General features: G+C 41.3%; 1 protein-coding gene across 1 annotated transcript; it reads right to left on the reverse strand.

The window, feature by feature from the left end:
• Positions 1-3,084: 3,084 nt before the first annotated feature.
• Positions 3,085-13,745, reverse strand: LOC134585302 (cathepsin K-like). Its single transcript, XM_063440722.1, has 8 exons — positions 13,703-13,745; positions 10,171-10,300; positions 8,783-8,905; positions 8,134-8,283; positions 6,698-6,916; positions 6,186-6,351; positions 4,831-4,936; positions 3,085-3,834 (listed from the first exon to the last, which is right to left on the reverse strand). Exons 2-8 carry the CDS (start codon positions 10,294-10,296, stop codon positions 3,735-3,737), a joined length of 990 nt encoding a protein of 329 aa, XP_063296792.1. The 5' UTR covers positions 10,297-10,300; positions 13,703-13,745; the 3' UTR covers positions 3,085-3,734.
• Positions 13,746-17,099: the final 3,354 nt, after the last annotated feature.

Consider the following 17,099-nt stretch of genomic DNA (forward strand, 5'->3'; position numbering starts at 1 on the left):
ACTTCTGTGCATTTTTTTTTTATCTATATATATTACCCCCTCCCTTCTTACCTTTGCCCAGAGAGGGGGGAGATTGCAGCCCTGGTGGTCCGGTGAAGAATCCCTGGTGGTCCGGTGGGGAGTTTACTCTTGTGAGATCCGGAACATTGCCACAGTAACCGCGGCAATGCTGCGACCTTGCAAGAGGAAGGACCTAGAGGAGCTACTAGCTAGACTGATATCCCCACTGGCCCATGAAGGTACACAGCAGAGCCGGCGCTCGTATAGCGCTGGCCCTGCAGGGGCTGGCAGGGGAGATCCTGTGATCTCCCCTGCCGGCCTCAGTCCATGGCCATCATAGCCCACAGGGCATTTGCCCGGTTTGCCCGATGGCCAGTCTGCGCCTGTCAGTGTGTGTATGTGCCTGTGTAAGTATGATTGTATCTGTGTGTGCCAGTGTACAGGTCTGTGTAGGTATATTTTGTATCTGTGTTTGTCAGTGTGGGTACATGTGTGTAGCTGTGTGTTTGGGTGTCACTGTGTGTGGCCACATATGTGTATGTGCATTCATCCCAACATTCAAACATCAAAACTACTTACAAATACTATGCCAACACTATACACAAAGAGACTGATACATTTCACGCACACATAGTCCATAAATAAACCAGCTTACATTGCTGCAGAATATGTTGGCGCTGGGCGGGGGCAAAATAATTTCTTGCACTGGGGCCCTATTGGCATTAGTTCTGCCACTGCTCCTGGCTTCAGTATCTCAAGAGGATACACTGAATGAAGATGGCGGCGCCCACAAGTGACAGGTCCAGATAAGTAAATCCCACCTTTGCCAGTCTCCTGATGGGAACCGGACCACCAGAGCAATGTCACTGTCGGGTGTCTTTACAAACTCCCCAGACAGTGACAGTTCTGCTCTAAATGCTGAATATGGTGTGTAATCCTGGGCTGGAGTCGCTATGCATGGTGTAATGGTGTAATATCTTTATCCTGACCTGTGAGTTTTATTGCTGTGGAGCTCTGTGATACACTCATACATGCAGCATGTTACTGGGAGTTTTACTGCTGTGGAGCTCTGTGATACATTCGTACACACAGCACATTATTGAGAGTTTTATTGCTGTGGAGCTCTGTGATACACTCATACACACAGCACGGTACTGTGAGTTTTATTACTGTGGAGCTCTGTGATACACTCATACACACTGCACATTACTAAGAGTTTTATTGCTGTGGAGCTCTGTCATACACTCATACATACAGCACATTACTGTGAGTTTTACTGCTGTGGAGCTCTGTGATACACTTGTACACACTGCACATTATTGGGAGTTTTATTGCTGTGGAGCTCTGTGATACACTCGTACACACAGTATATTACTGGGAGTTTTATGGCTGTGGCACTCTGTGATACACTTGTACACACAGCACATTATTATTGCATTGGTGGAAGAACCATGTGTAGAGGTGCATGCAGAGACTTGGATAGTAGATGTGTTTGTCCTGTCCCAAGTTACTAAGCTTAATCTCTCCAAAGCTCTCACTCAGCAACTACACCATAACTGCGTGAGTGTGCACTAGATTAGAAGCCATGAAGAGTCTGATCCAGTCTGTGTATAAATTGCAGTATGGCTGCTACCAGTTCACTGTGCGATGATTGGACTGCTCTCTGTCGCTAGACTGCAGATCTATTAAATGTCTGCTAGACGGGGGAGTATTGGAAGTGATTGATACCATAGTCCAGACTGGGATGCTCGGATTGGTGGAGCCATTTCCTAGTGGGAGTGGTCAGCTTGTATCTGCAGACTGGCCTGTTATACAGTGCACCAGGGACACAATGTTATTATGTTTTGGTAATTTTGTTTATTAAAAATACTTGTAATGCCTTATCTGTACAATGAATAATAATAATATGATATATGATATAATAAATTGGAGTTTACAGAAAAGGCCCCGCAGATATCTGGGACTACATTTAAAACAGCGTTCATGTCAAGAACATCAGCAAACGCTTTATTATAAACCCCTTTTCAATCTCTGATTAAATAAGTATTTATTGCTCAAACAATCCGCATTAGATAAAGAATTATTTATATATATTACCTGTATATAGTAATTTATATGGTGTATGTATATTCTGCATTTTATTGAGCCCAGATCAGCTGATTCATAAAATAGTGATTTTTAATATTACATATTCCCAATATTTAACAAAGAAAAACATCGATGCCCTTAAGCCCAACACTATTAAAATTCGAGTGCGTCCCAAAAATGCAACTTGTTAACAAACATCAACAAAAGGTTTCCGACTGTATAGAAACCATAGAAACTGTCATTCCATTTACTACTTACTACAAAACGACAGTTTTAATTCTAAATTGTTCTTTTTTTTATCACTGTATTATTTTTCTTCATTGTAACAAGTCCCGTGACAATCAATAAAGGTTTGTAAATACGTTTTGAATTTTATAATCCCATCACATGTACAGGTACCTATTTTACAAATTGTGTTATATCTCCCCTCCTCCAGATACCTATTTCTCTTATTAGGAGGAGTAATTGGAAATTGAGTCGAATCGAGTGTTGCGCCTTCGTTTGGATCACCCGAGGAAACCAATATGTAAAAGACTGAATTCAATGGACTTAAATCTTTCTCTTTTTTGAACTTATTTGCTAGGTCAGATTGTGCAGAGAGAATATCACGTGATTGATTCACTTTCATCTTTGAACCCAATAAACATGAATTTTATAGCGTGTGTTTATATCCGTAAACAGCATAAGTACCCTGTGTGTCTGCTCTATGGTTTGGACACCTTTACTACACATTCAATGAGCAAGAATCTGACAAACTCTATAAACGTATACATGTACGAAAGTATTCTTGATATTTCTTCTGTCCTCGATTGGGAGGTAGGCGCCAAATACAGTCACGTAAATAAATAATCTCATCACCACCAGCCTGACTTGGATATCGATGATGAAGAGGTCATTTACTATGAATAATGATCATTCTATAAACCACAAGATTCTCAAATTTATTTTTTTACCAACAGTGTTGTGTACTGTGGCACTGAGTCATAGTACTGTGTCATTTATTATATGGCGATTTCCTGATGCAACGAGGCAACGCTTACAGCCCCAATCCTCATTGGATGAGGCGGTATCAGTGATAATCCACAGAGTTAATGGCTACACGCAGACACCATCACTACTTGGGAGTCTCAGAATCTCTGTGAGGTTAATTACCATAACCAAGAATTGTGGACAATTGGAAGTAAAGAGGAAATTATAGGATATTCTCGTCCACTTGCTGAAATGGTAGAATTTGAGAATTTCCCCTATTAGTGTCTATATTTTGCCGTTTCCCTCTCCGATTTCCCCAGTTCCTGTTTGGTGATAAACCCCATCTTGTTCAATGAGGCTCTCTGAGATCTTATTTATATTTTATTTTTCTTAAAAATGAAACCCTGTGTTCAGTCTGACAGCTTGCTCACTGACATTCTGTTTGCAGCCAGTAGAAATATTGTACATTAAACAGTGGATAGGATAAACTATGAATTCCTAGTATTTTTTAAGGGGATTTTTTGCAAATATTAGGAAGAACAGGTCACCCCCAATTAGATCACCTGTTTACCAGTAATATAATACAGTAGAAGGAGTTTTATTAAATTAAAATGGGTGAAGCAGGGTACCACGCACTCGGTTACAATAAGGTCCTCATTCCCGGTAGTTTCATCCTTTCACATCACCGGAAAACTGGCGAGATTTGCGATTCCGCAGGCGTTCTTCTTCTCTCTTGCCATGAGAATGTATCCTTTCCTCCCCCATTGGTCTCCCCAGCTTAAAAATTATAATAAAAATCAGTGAAATCTAAAATATAACGACTGAGCTGTAATACTCTGTATGATACAAAGTAATATGATAACATTATACAAATATAAACAGAACAAGTAAAAACAAATCTCTGGGGATGTTATCAAACAGGACTAAACAAATCAACATATTGAACCAAGATTTCACATTCAGCAGAGGAAAAGGTCCCTACACCCAGAACATTGTGACATAGTCTGCCTGGAGACGGTTTATAGAGCACTTTGAGAACCTCTTGATCCTGAAATATGCTTTTTACTTAGATCATCAGCTCCTTTATTTATATATTTCTTTGTTTACTAATAACAAGCCCTGCATGTTCAACACCTCAGTAAGGAGCTCTGTGTGTGATGAGAAGCTCTGTGTGTGATAAGGAGCTCTGTGTGTGATGAGGAGCCCTGTGCTTGATGAGGATCTCTGTGCGTGATAAGGAGCTCTGTGTGTGATGAGAAGCTCTGTGTGTGATAAGGAGCTCTGTGTGTGATAAGGAGCTCTGTGCTTGATGAGGATCTCTGTGCGTGATAAGGAGCTCTGTGTGTGATAAGGAGCTCTTTGAGTGACGAGGAACTCTGTGTGTGTGATATGGAGCTCTGTGTGTGATGAGGAGCTCTGTGCATGATAAGGAGCTCTTTGAGTGATGAGGAGCTCTGTGTGTGATGAGGAGCTCTGTGTGTGATAAGGAGCTCTGTGTGTGATGAGGAGCTCTGTGCGTGATGAGGAGCTCTGTGTGTGATGAGGAGCTCTGTGTGTGATGAGGAGCTCTGTGCGTGATGAGGAGCTCTGTGCGTGATGAGGAGCTCTGTGTGATAATATTAGCACTTCCCAAAGATGGCCCCGATGCGCTATTCTGAAATGAATCTCCATGTTTAATAGTTAATATGCAGAGTGTGAATTATTATAAAGGACAGATATATTTATTAGATTATATTTATTTGTTATATCATGAAGAAGAAACGCTGCTTTTACCTGTTCTTAACAATCCAGTGCTTTGTCCCTTTTATGTTTCCGTAGCCGACCACAAGCACTGCGTGATTTATACCTTCGGGGTCGCAGTTATTATCGTAATACACGCCTGCTCAGAGAGACGCCGAACGTTAGATCACAGCCACGCACAGTACATTAGGGTGCGCACCCAGGGAGTTATTTCATATAGAAAGGAGAAAATCATTCAAAAATTAGCCATTAAACAGAGTGATTTCCCTTCATAGAACTGAGACTTAACTAAACCACTTTAAATTATCATCCTAAGACATTTAATAGCAATTTCAGAATCCACACAAGACGTCCTTCTAATTGACGAATATAAAAGATAATCTTTACCTCCAGACAGATAATGACCCATTTCACATTGACGACCTAACCGTGGGCCATGGTGGACAAGTCCTGTGTTACAGTTACACCCGGCATACAACTTGCCACCGGCTGAACTTTGTGTCCAACATGGTCTGTTGGACCTAAACCATCCAAACTAGCCGGGAACATGCCACAACTCACTCGGGATATTAACCAAAGCCAGAAATCAAAGTGAATAGCAAATCCCAGGTGAAAATAGCCAACTGGAAATTCTCGAAGTCAGCTGGACTTATAGGTGACTTAGCCTTAAATCTGAATTTCACTTTGCATTGTCACTTTGGAGATTAATCGTGTCTGTTTAGTGACGACGCTCCTTTGACTACCTACAAGGTAATCAAATAGGTTGCTTAGCAGATCTGGTAAAATAGGAAATACAAATGATTTGATATAATTGTTAGAAGATATGACAATCCTCTGATTAATAGAGTTCTTGTTAATAGTGTTGTTTTTTTCCTGTTATCTGATTTATATCTTTTATAGATAACAGTGTTAATTTTGGTTCTGCTTTTTTAAGCAGGTTGAAAAATCGGATCTCTCCGTTATTGAGGAACCTTCACTAAATTGTGAATTGTCTGGAATTCTGAGGGAATTTAGGCTGAATTTAAATTTCAGGCTACAAAAGCTGAACTGGAGCTGTGTTTCCTGTTCAACAATTTCAGTCTACAATTTAGAATTCACTGAATTCCTGGCCATTTACCCTTCAATGAAGAATAACCCTGTGTGTGTCAAATGGTTCTCATAAATATTAGACAAAACTGGTTTTGCATTTCGGTCTCAGCCCAAAAAAGTATCACAAAGTGATATTTACTATCCGGATGTGACTAGCCGGTGGCAATCTGGCAGTGCTTGGACATTAGTTCCCTTCACGACCCTGATAATTGCAGGAGGAGGAATCCATCTAGATGGGAAGGCTATAGCACTTTCTCCTGACCCACCAGACAGAGACAGAGAGAGGAGGAGAGTCTCACCTTTGCTGTAAAAGTGGAAGGAAGGGAGGCTGGCATCGATACTGACCGCCACTGGGCCAACCTGTGCCACCGCTCGTTTCAAGGCCTTTTCGTTTCCCCTTGGGATCTCCTTGAAGCCTCTACATGTGGCTGCTCTGTCTTCTGGTCTGTAGAGGCAGCCTTCATCCTTAAATAAAGAAAATCTACTTCACAGGTGTTTTTATACAGCGTCAGAGAGAGTATAACCCTCTGAACATGACTACAACTCACAGTCATACTGTGAAGAATCTACCAAGTTCATCTTCACGCCATATCTCCCCTAATAGAAAAGCCATTGAGTTTGGAAGAAGTCTTCTATGTAGACTTTCGCCACAGCTTACACAGATTTGTTAATTCAAGGTTCTTGGGTTTTCTGAACAGCTAACTCCCTAGCTATCCAATGTTGCGTGAAACCCATGGTCTGCAGAACCAAACGTTGTAGTTTTTACAACTTCATTAACCATTTCTGTCTGTATTTGTGCCCTGGAACTCACCTGACCAATGTAGGGGTAGGATGTATCAGAATCTATTCCACCATTGTCCCTCACATAGCCAAATGCATTAGTCATGTATCCACCTTGACATCCATAGTTATCCGTGTCACAATCCACAAGGTTCTGTGGGCTGAGTGAGACCAAAGTACCAGTCTTCTTCTTGAGCTGACCTTCCAGGGCCCCCACTGAACTGAAAGCCCAGCAAGAACCGCAGCTTCCCTGTAAAGAAGGATGTTTGTATGTGTTATCTGGTATGAAAAAACGGTGGATATACTTATTAACGTAAGAGATAAACCCCGCCATACTTTAACCTGGTAACGTGGAAGTGTAAAATTATTTTTAAAAGTTTTGGGCAGTTTAGAAAGTCACAATATGTCACAGTAATATACCCCAACACGCAAGAATAGTCCAGATAGTCTAGAGGCAAGAAAACAAGGTACGTCTTACCGGACCTTAGAATGGCCGGACTTAGACGAGTACAAGAAAAGACAGAGTCCAGAACAAGCCGAGGTCAAGGAAACAGAGAGACAGCGTAAAGTAGAACAAGCCAAGGACTGGTACACAGGAGAGCAAACCGGCGGACTAGACAAGCAAGGATAAAGAGAAAGCGGAGTCAGGAACAAAGCCAAGGTCAAGCTCCAAAAAAACAACTGAACGCTACAAGCACTATAGGGAACTGAACAGAAACCACGATAGGGCAAGGTACTAAGGAACAGGTGAGTATAAATACCCTAGAGTTCACTTTGATTGGCCCCTGTCATATCCACGCCCCCAAAACGTGAGTGTATGGGGAATGTGGCATGACAGAGGCCAATGGGAGACCGTTTCAAATTTCGGCTCCCACTGTCCCTTTAAGAGCGCGCCCGAGACACGCGGCGCGCTCTTAGAGTCAGGAGGGACACGTGACCGCTTCTCGTGGTCACTGCCCGCCTTCCTGATTTCGCCGTCGGATGAGCCGCGTGCGGCTCGTGCAGAAGCAGGACCGCGCGCGGTGAGAACAGAGTACCCCGGCCGGCCCCTGGAGAGGGTAAGTACCGCTACACAATGTTCTACCAAATTCCAGTGGTCCATGCCACTGTGGCTTCTCTATTTATCATATTTTACCACCACTTTTCCAGTGGATCGAAGAAATTACAAAAAATACTGAAACATGGTGAATTTGATGGACGTTTATTATTTCAGAATTTCACCAACTGTTCACCTCTCTGGCCAACAAGACTAAAATAAAATATCATGTCAGTTGACCAAACATTGTTTAAAGAGTTATGAGGTGAATAGTATATAACATCAATCTGATAAAGCCACAATGTTACAAACACAATTTTCAATTGAACTTATCGATGAGGTCCATTGTCAGGACAGCTAATAAATGACCAGTGAGAGGGTAAGGGGTCCCAGTTGCCCACATTTCCACGGCTATTGCTCAAATTATTTACCTGGTTTTGGACTGGAGTGACATAGCCTTTCTTCCTGTAATCAATGTATTCGGGAATCCGTGACTTCCAATCAGGGGAATAGGTGTTATTGGCTTGGCGATGGTCTGGCACCTTCAACCCAGTCATCGTCTGAACAATTTCCTCACTGGTCTGTAAATGGACGAAAGTCCCATAATTACATGGTTAACTGCATGTTGTATGCATGTAGTATGTGCAATCTCATTCCTTCAGGATTATACTAACCAATAGATTTGACATTCCTATGTTCATTATTGTAAGAACAGATGACTTAGTTCTTAAATCAAAAGAATGGTTAGTACATACATAAAAGTTGGTACATTCGCAATGAGATAACCTTCTCTTGGTACGTTGACATTGTCACTGTGACACAGATATTACTAATTGTGAGTCTGTTAGCCTACATAAATATTTTAATGCATCATTCAAAGAAAAATGAAAAGTAATGCATCTTGGAATAAGGATCGCACAGGCCACTTATATATTAATAGGGGCTGAGTTAGGAATAACATTAAGTGATTTTAGTCTTTTTTTCAAACTAAACAAGCATGTAACAATGGAATTTACAGTAAGTGAGGACGTACAGAATGTGGGTACACAGACTGTAAGTACAATAAACATAACATCTCACCATGTCTCCCAGATGGTTCATGGCCAGATTGTACGAATGTATCCCCTCTGAGAACTGGATGTTATGGGCAGCAATTATCTGTAGGTTCTTCTCCCAGATCTGACGTCTCTGCTCCTCATGCGTCTGTGGAGGGGTATATAGAGGATTTAATACAATTACTGGCCACGTGGAGTGAGGCATCGAGCGTCTGCAATAACTAATGAAGAATACAGATATGACTAGGAGATATAAACACAGGTAATGAAGTGATTGAGACCCCATGTGGACATTTCCATAATGGAAACTGTAACATAATTTTCTAGAAAATTTCTCATTAGTGGTGTCTTTCTTCTCGAACTCTGTAAAGAAGACATGGAGAAAGACTATGCCACCCATCGAGGGAGGCCTTTACTCCCATAGATTATCTGAATGTGCCTAAGCAAACTTGACGCTTAAAGGGACACTCCAATGCCAGGAAAACAATCCGTTTTCCTGGCACTGCAGGTCCCCTCTCCCTCCCACCCCCCATCCCATGTTGCTGAAGGGGTTTAAACCCCTTCAGTGACTTACCGGAGTCCAGCGCCGGTGTCATCGGCGCTGGTTCTGGGTCCGCCCACACTCCTCCCCCACCAACGTCATCCGGCGGGCGAGACAGATTGCGCATGCACGGCCGCCAGCGGGGTGAGGCAATTGCGCGGCAATGCCGTGTACGCGCATTAGACCTCCCCATAGGAAAGCATTGAAAAACACTTTCAATGCTTTCCTATGGGGATTTGAGCGATCTGTGCTATAAACACGGAAGTGCTCTCTAGTGGCTATCTAGTAGACAGCCACTTGAGGAGGAGTTAACCCTGCAAGGTAATTATTGCGGTTTATGAAAACTGCAATAATTACAGTTGCAGGGTTAAGGGTAGTGGGAGTTGGCACCCAGACCACTCCAATGGGCAGAAGTTGTCTGGGTGCCTGGAGTGTCTCTTTAACTTGATGAGACTTTGTCTTTACATAAAGTATATGTGCTTATCTTATTTACTAAAAAGTGAAATTGTAGACAGTTGTCCTGTAGATTGCAACTTTTATTCCAAAACAATCGGAGTGTAAATATTCTCTAACTCAATGTATTAACGGCTCTGGCCACTTTGGATTAAGATTTATAATTTCCTGATCTGTTTACTGAATTCAGCTTGAAGTGCAGGAGGTTGTTGTTTATTAATTTATTCTACAAGTTATATATTCACAATTCAATATAAAGATAATATCACACACAACGTTCATTGCTCACTTTCTGCTGTGTGTGTTTGCATGTATGTGTGTGTGAATGTGTTTGTGTGCGTGCTTGTGTATGTATGTGTGTGTGCGTGCGTTTCTGAGAGTGTGTACATAAAGCTTTTTGAAACAGCTGAATTTCTCACCGGATTCTGGTACTGTTTGCCATGAGTCTGCTTCCATTTCTCCCACTCAGAATCCAGTGTATCATCTCCATCCACACTGGCCGTCACCAAGGGAAGAGCGAAAACCAAAACACAGAAGTACAACATTGTGCTGCAAACAGTCATAGATTAGTCAGTCTCTTGTACCTGTAGTCAGCCCCCTGCAAAGCCATAGATCATTCATTGCTGCTTGTTATTGTTGGTGTTCACAGCTTGGTAACCATAAAGGGACACTATAGTCACCAGAACAACGTTCTCATACAGAAGCAGAGTTAGTGTATAGAACATGCCCCTGCAGCCTCACTGCTCAATCCTCTGCCATTTAGGAGTTAAATCCCTTTGTTTATGAACCCTAGCCACACCTCCCTGCATGTGACTTGCACAGCCTTCCATAAACACTTCCTGTAAAGAGTCATCTAATGTTTACACTTCCTTTACTGCACATTCTGTTTAATTTACAATATCTTATCTCCTGCTCTATCGTTAGCTTGCTAGACACTGTCAGAGCATCTTGTATGTCATTAAAGTTCAATTTACTGAGCAGGAAATAAAATGTTTAAAGTAAGTTACATCTGATTGAAAATTAAACCAGTTTTGTTTTCATGCAGGCTCTGTCAATCATAGCCAGGGGAGGTGTGGCTAGGGCTGCATAAACAGAAACAAAGTGATTTAACTCCTAAGTCTCTCAGAGGATTGAGCAGTGAGACTGCAGGAACATGATCTATACACCAAAACTACTTCATTAAGCTAACGTTGTTTTAGTGACTATAGTGTCCCTCGAATAATAAGAAGGTCAAAATAAACTTGACTTGAATAGCATCTACCATATCTACTGGGACAAAGTACCATGCACCTACTACTTGGAAAAGAGGTTTTATAAACCTTCAGGGGTTTTACGCTGCTTCCTTTGATTGAACGTAGGTATACAAATACATCTTGCAATCCCCCTGGGCTCTGCTGACTGAAAACGACATTTATTAAAAATGTACCAACTATCCACACGGGCCGAGCAGAAATGTAGCTTTTTATAACAAGGTTTTAAAGAAGAGAAATTTTAACCGTTAAAAGTAATTAATGAAAATGGAAAAAAAAATCCCACTCCGGTTATTCCCCAAAACTATAAGAAAATAAAAAATAGAAAATAATTAATTTAGCTGATTAAAAATCTAAAGAAAATATTAAAATTGTAATCTCTCTAACCAAAAATGTTTTTTAAAAAAACCACAGAAATAAACATTTGATATAGATCATGTAAAGGAAGATGAAACACGAAACAAGTGGGTGACACGTGCTGATTGAAACACATTGTGACTGGAAGACACATTTTTCTGCTAAACATGTGACAATGAAGACGTTTGGTCACAATGTATCCCTTCTGGCTACTAACGTATGATATTAAATGTACATTTTGTTATTATTTAAAGTAAGAGGTTACTTGCTATATCTCCTCTATGAGCCTTATTTTGTCAGAAAATATCACTTTTCATTGGATGTTCTGCATTAACTTTGCTCTATGGGGGTGTCCTTCTTGAATCCTCTTTGGCCAGGATCACCTGCTTGTGCGACATAAATCATCCCGATTATAAAGAGTTAGTGTGTGTTAACGAATCCTGACATCCTGCCCAAGCAGTGGACATTTCAAAACGCACTGTGGGATGGATTCAGGCCTCAAACACACCTAATCTAAGCAGAGAATCAGTGATTCTGACCATAGAGGCTAAAGATGGCCTGAAGCAGGCGTGTGCAAACATTTACTTATACGTGTTCATATTAATTTATATTTTCATTAATAATGAGAAATGGTAGGAGTTTTTAAGAGCAGGCTTTATTCCGGCAGAGATTTTGCAGGTGCCTTCCTACGTTGCCAAGAATGCTGTACACCTTTTTTAAAGCAGAACACTTTGATAAAGCCCCCCATTATCTCATGGTAGCCTGCGCCCCTTTCAAGGCGGAGCTTGGTCTCTGCTCTTGGTTTGGCATTGAGGTGTCCAAGGAGTCACTAAATCAGGGGTAGACAACTTTCCGTATCCCCGAATTTTCCGGAGTACATAACCGCTGACGCAATGCCTGCATTATGGGAGATGTAGTCCACAGCATCCATACAGCTGAAAGTTGTCTACATCTGGGCTAAATAATTAAATAATTTATCATTAAACGCCAGCGAGGTGTCATGTGATATATAGTTAAGATGGCTGCTCTGTAGCTCACACCCAAAGCAGCTTCCATTGTGGCGATCTTAATTTATGAACTCCAGACTTGTTCAGTATACGGAGCTGGGCAATTAGGACAGTGTACCTTTAACGTGCCAACCTATACTCCAATAGGCAGCTCCACTCTGTGTATACTGGGACGTGATGGCGATTTTATTTATTGTCTTTAACGTTTGCTTTAACAGGTTAGCTTTTCAACAGCTGCTAATCAGCACTTTTTTTTATTGTTTTTATTGTTTTTAATCAGCACTTTGCATTAAGAGGAAGAGGAAGGGATTCTGTTTTTTTTATCTACATTTTCCAGTAAAGGAAATGAGACCGAGTGACCTGAATAGCGGTTTTATTTTTGTGTCTTTTTATTTCTAGAAGTGCACTCTCATCCTTAATTAGGGGCTTGTTTACTAAGCAGGGACGTTGATGTCAAGATAGATGAGCTCTATTAAAATGTCCCAGCTTTCATTTCACCTCCGTTTACATTACAGTCAATAAACCCACAATTTATTACTATGACATAAGCTCAGTTAGCTGGGAGTTTGGTGTTATTTTGTTATGTTAAATTCCCTTTGAGTTGTCATGAAATACCTGGATATTCCTACTTTGGTGAATAAGCCAGAAAACTATTTTATTACACAGGGTGTTATTTTAACAGGAGGACGATGATATGAAAAACACAAATCTAGAAATCTGGATTCAGCTCAGTGGGGGCCTCTGACTCTGGCTTTACGCCATTTTTAGAATGAATACAATGTATTTTTAATTATTTACATTCTTCTTAATAATATAAAATAGGGAACCAAAACGATTAAGCATTTCTATTGTAATCACAGTATGTTACACAGCCTGCATACTGTGTCGGATGGATTTATACACAAATTAGCTTCTAGCTTACACCTTTCTTGACAGGAAGTAACTTTGCATAAAAATCCTGACATCAAACTTCAAAACCCAACATCTGCTAACGTCACGTTTCATATTTAATACAACCCGTAACAGTGCCACAAACTCTGGGCAATAGGTAGGTATGTGATGGGTGCACCATTTTGCCCCGCGAGTTGCATCCTGTGGTCCATATAAATATGTGGATAACGGGTAGCATTGTAGGATGACTTACAGGAGTAATAATATTGAATATGTATTATACTGTTCATGTGGATGCTATGTAAAAAAAGGCCCAGGAGCATTGGCAAGAATTCAAAGGGGATTTCAAATTTAAGGTCAAACATTCTACAAATCAGCTATTCTTCCAAACTTGGCTATCTTGGCCACGATATAAAACAGGGAACATTAAATCATTTTCTGCTTACCTCGGACTCCTCGTAGCTCTGTATCTGTGTTTGGGATTTTGATCGTAACATATATGGTCTGATATGCGGAAGTCAGAACGGAAAATGTTGATGAAGAACCTGGGATTTTATGAATCACTATCACTTATGGAAAACGTTCCTCTCCAGAATCATTTTTTTTAGTTTAACCTGTTTGTTTGTCTGAATCACGTTGGGGATATTGAGCTCCGTGGCATGGTTTGATTTCAGTCTAATATTTCAAACAGTGATTTGAGACCAGGTGCACTCATTTCACAATTGCAAATTCCCATAAAACAAATCTTTAAATACATGATCGAACCACAAACATTCCATCTTGTTTAGAGGGTTTGCTTACTTGGTTTTAATAACTTTATTTGGGTTTGGTGCAGGTCTTATATATTACAAACAAGTTTAAGGAGATTTTATAATCATCAATGCAATATAATTTGGAAGCTTCATTTGTCCTGTTTATAAATGGCACAGTCCCCTTAAAACAATATATTTCACATTACATCTGAACCTACACACATATAGATTCTATTAAACAAAAATAGCCGACCTCGTTCTTTCGACCTACCATCCGTGGGTTTCTGGATACGCGGCCCCGTGATGGGGAGACACATGAGTGATACATTTACAAACTAAACTTTTTACATTTATAACCTGCCACCAGGTAAGGACTAGGTTCAAAACCCATCAGGTATGGCCGTCATAAATTCAACAACGGCTTGATTTTGACCCATGCTAACATGATAGCACCAGACATATCTTGAAAATGTTTCAAGCAAACATTCATACAATTGGGATTGGGACTCTGGAATGGGACTCTGGGATGGGACTCAACACTGGGCTGAGACTTTTGGCTGGGACTCTCAGATATGACTGTGGAATGGGACTGTGGGATGGGAGTCCGGGATTGGCTGTGGGGAAGAACTCTGGGATGGAATTCTGCAATGGGACTGTGGGATGGACCCGTGTGATGGAACTTTGAGATGTGACTGTGGTTTAGGGCTGTGGGATGTGATTGTGGAATGAGACTCTGAGATGGGACGAGACTGTAGGATGGATCTCTGTGATGGAACTCTGGAATGAGAATCTGGAGTGGGCCTCTGGGATGGGACTCTAGGATGGACTGTAAGAAGGGACACTGGGAAATCCAATCTGAAGTTCCTCTTGGCCATTGGCATAGTGGAATAACTAGGAGCAACGTTTAATAATAACTAGCAGCATCGTTTAATAATAACTAGCAGCAACGTTTAATAATAACTAGCAGCAACGTTAAATATGTTGCTGGCCTGCAAGGCCTTCTGATACCATTCCTTTAACCAGTGCGTTGCAGGCCAGTTAGATGCATGTGTCACGTGGCGGCTGTTCTGATACATTTGCAACCTTGGAATCATGGGTTGTGGTATTGGAATTGCAGTCACAGACACGCCGGGATTTTATTAACATAACAACATCTGTTTTCCATTGGCCAAGAATCATATGATTATCAGTCACCAGAGTTAACTTAACTCCTTCCTCCAAAACTCAACTGTACGAGCGTATTCGAGGAAATTCAAGGAATTAGTCATTTTGTTTGTAACAGTGAATATGAGACTAGATTCTTAATATCCATCTTACAGACATTATCTGATTGCACTGATAATATATTAACATTACAGCTGTTACATTACACCCTGAAATGCTGCAATGTGGGTGCTCTGGATGCTGTGTGAGGGATAGCACCTGGACACAGCGGAGGCCTAAGCATATACCGCATGTCATATGACTGCCATATACCGTAATAGAATTCATGGACAGTCAATTCATGTCATCACACGTATCCAGAGCCAGCTCAGAACCTTCTGATATAAACTGCAAAACAAAAGACAAGCAGTGAGATTATTTAGACATGGTTATTGCGCAATAAATGCGATAATTACACATCAGATACATTTAGATTGAGAGAGATGTTTAATGTTTAAATTATATATAAATAAATAGAAAATAGTTTGGATTATTAAACACTGTGTACTTTTCAGAGATGAATGGTTTCCGATCCCTATGTTACAGGCCTTGCCATGGATCATAGGATTTGTTTTTCAACGAGAGAATCATAGAAACAATATAAATAGTGGGCGCTTTGGTTAACAAATAGCCATGATTACAAACATTGGACCTCGCACACAGATCACGTATTAATTCATCAGACCACAGCAAAAAAAAACAAAAAAACGAATAAAAGCTTTAAATTGTTTTTTTTTTTAAACTTTCAGGGACTTCAGCCGTCTTATATTCCCCATCCCGCAGTCCGATATTCCCCATCCCGCAGTCCGATATTCCCCATCCCGCAGTCCGATATTCCCCACTCCTGCTCTCCTATATTCCCCATCCCGCAGTCCGATATTCCCCATCTCGCAGTCCTATATTCCCCATCCCGCAGTCCTATATTCCCCATCTCGCAGTCCTATATTCCCCATCTCGCAGTCCTATATTCCCCATCCCGCAGTCCTATATTCCCCATCTCGCAGTCCGATATTCCCCATTCCTGCTCTCCTATATTCCCCATCCCGCAGTCCGATATTCCCCATCCCGCAGTCCGATATTCCCCACTCCTGCTCTCCTATATTCCCCATCCCGCAGTCCGATATTCCCCACCCCTGCTCTGCTATATTCCCCATCCCGCAGTCCTATATTCCCCATCTCGCAGTCCTATATTCCCCATCCCGCAGTCCTATATTCCCCATCCCGCAGTCCTATATTCCCCATCCCGCAGTCCGATATTCCCCACCCCTGCTCTGCTATATTCCCCATCCCGCAGTCCGATATTCCCCACCCCTGCTCTGCTATATTCCCCATCCCGCAGTCCTATATTCCCCACCCCTGCTCTCCTATATTCCCCACCCCTGCAGGCCTATATTGTATTTCTGGAATCCTGACCCTGGCTAGTTATATTGTATTTCTGGAATCCTGGCCCTGGCTAGTTATATTGTATTTCTGGAATCCTGACCCTGACTAGTTATATTGTATTTCTGGAATCCTGACCTGGCTAGTTATATTGTATTTCTGGAATCCTGACCCTGACTAGTTATATTGTATTTCTGGAATCCTGACCCTGGCTAGTTATATTGTATTTCTGGAATCCTGGCCCTGGCTAGTTATATTGTATTTCTGGAATCCTGACCTGGCTAGTTATATTGTATTTCTGTAATCCTGATTTTGGCTAGTTATATTGTATTTCTGGAATCCTGATTTTGGCTAGTTATATTGTATTTCTGGAATCCTGGCCCTGGCTAGTTATATTGTATTTCTGGAATCCTGACCTGGCTAGTTATATTGTATTTCTGGAATCCTGACCTGGCTAGTTATATTGTATTTCTGGAATCCTGACCCTGGCTAGTTATATTGTATTTCT

The sequence above is a fragment of the Pelobates fuscus genome, unplaced genomic scaffold, assembly GCF_036172605.1.
Source record: "Pelobates fuscus isolate aPelFus1 unplaced genomic scaffold, aPelFus1.pri scaffold_82, whole genome shotgun sequence".
Classification (NCBI taxonomy): Eukaryota; Metazoa; Chordata; class Amphibia; order Anura; family Pelobatidae; genus Pelobates; species Pelobates fuscus.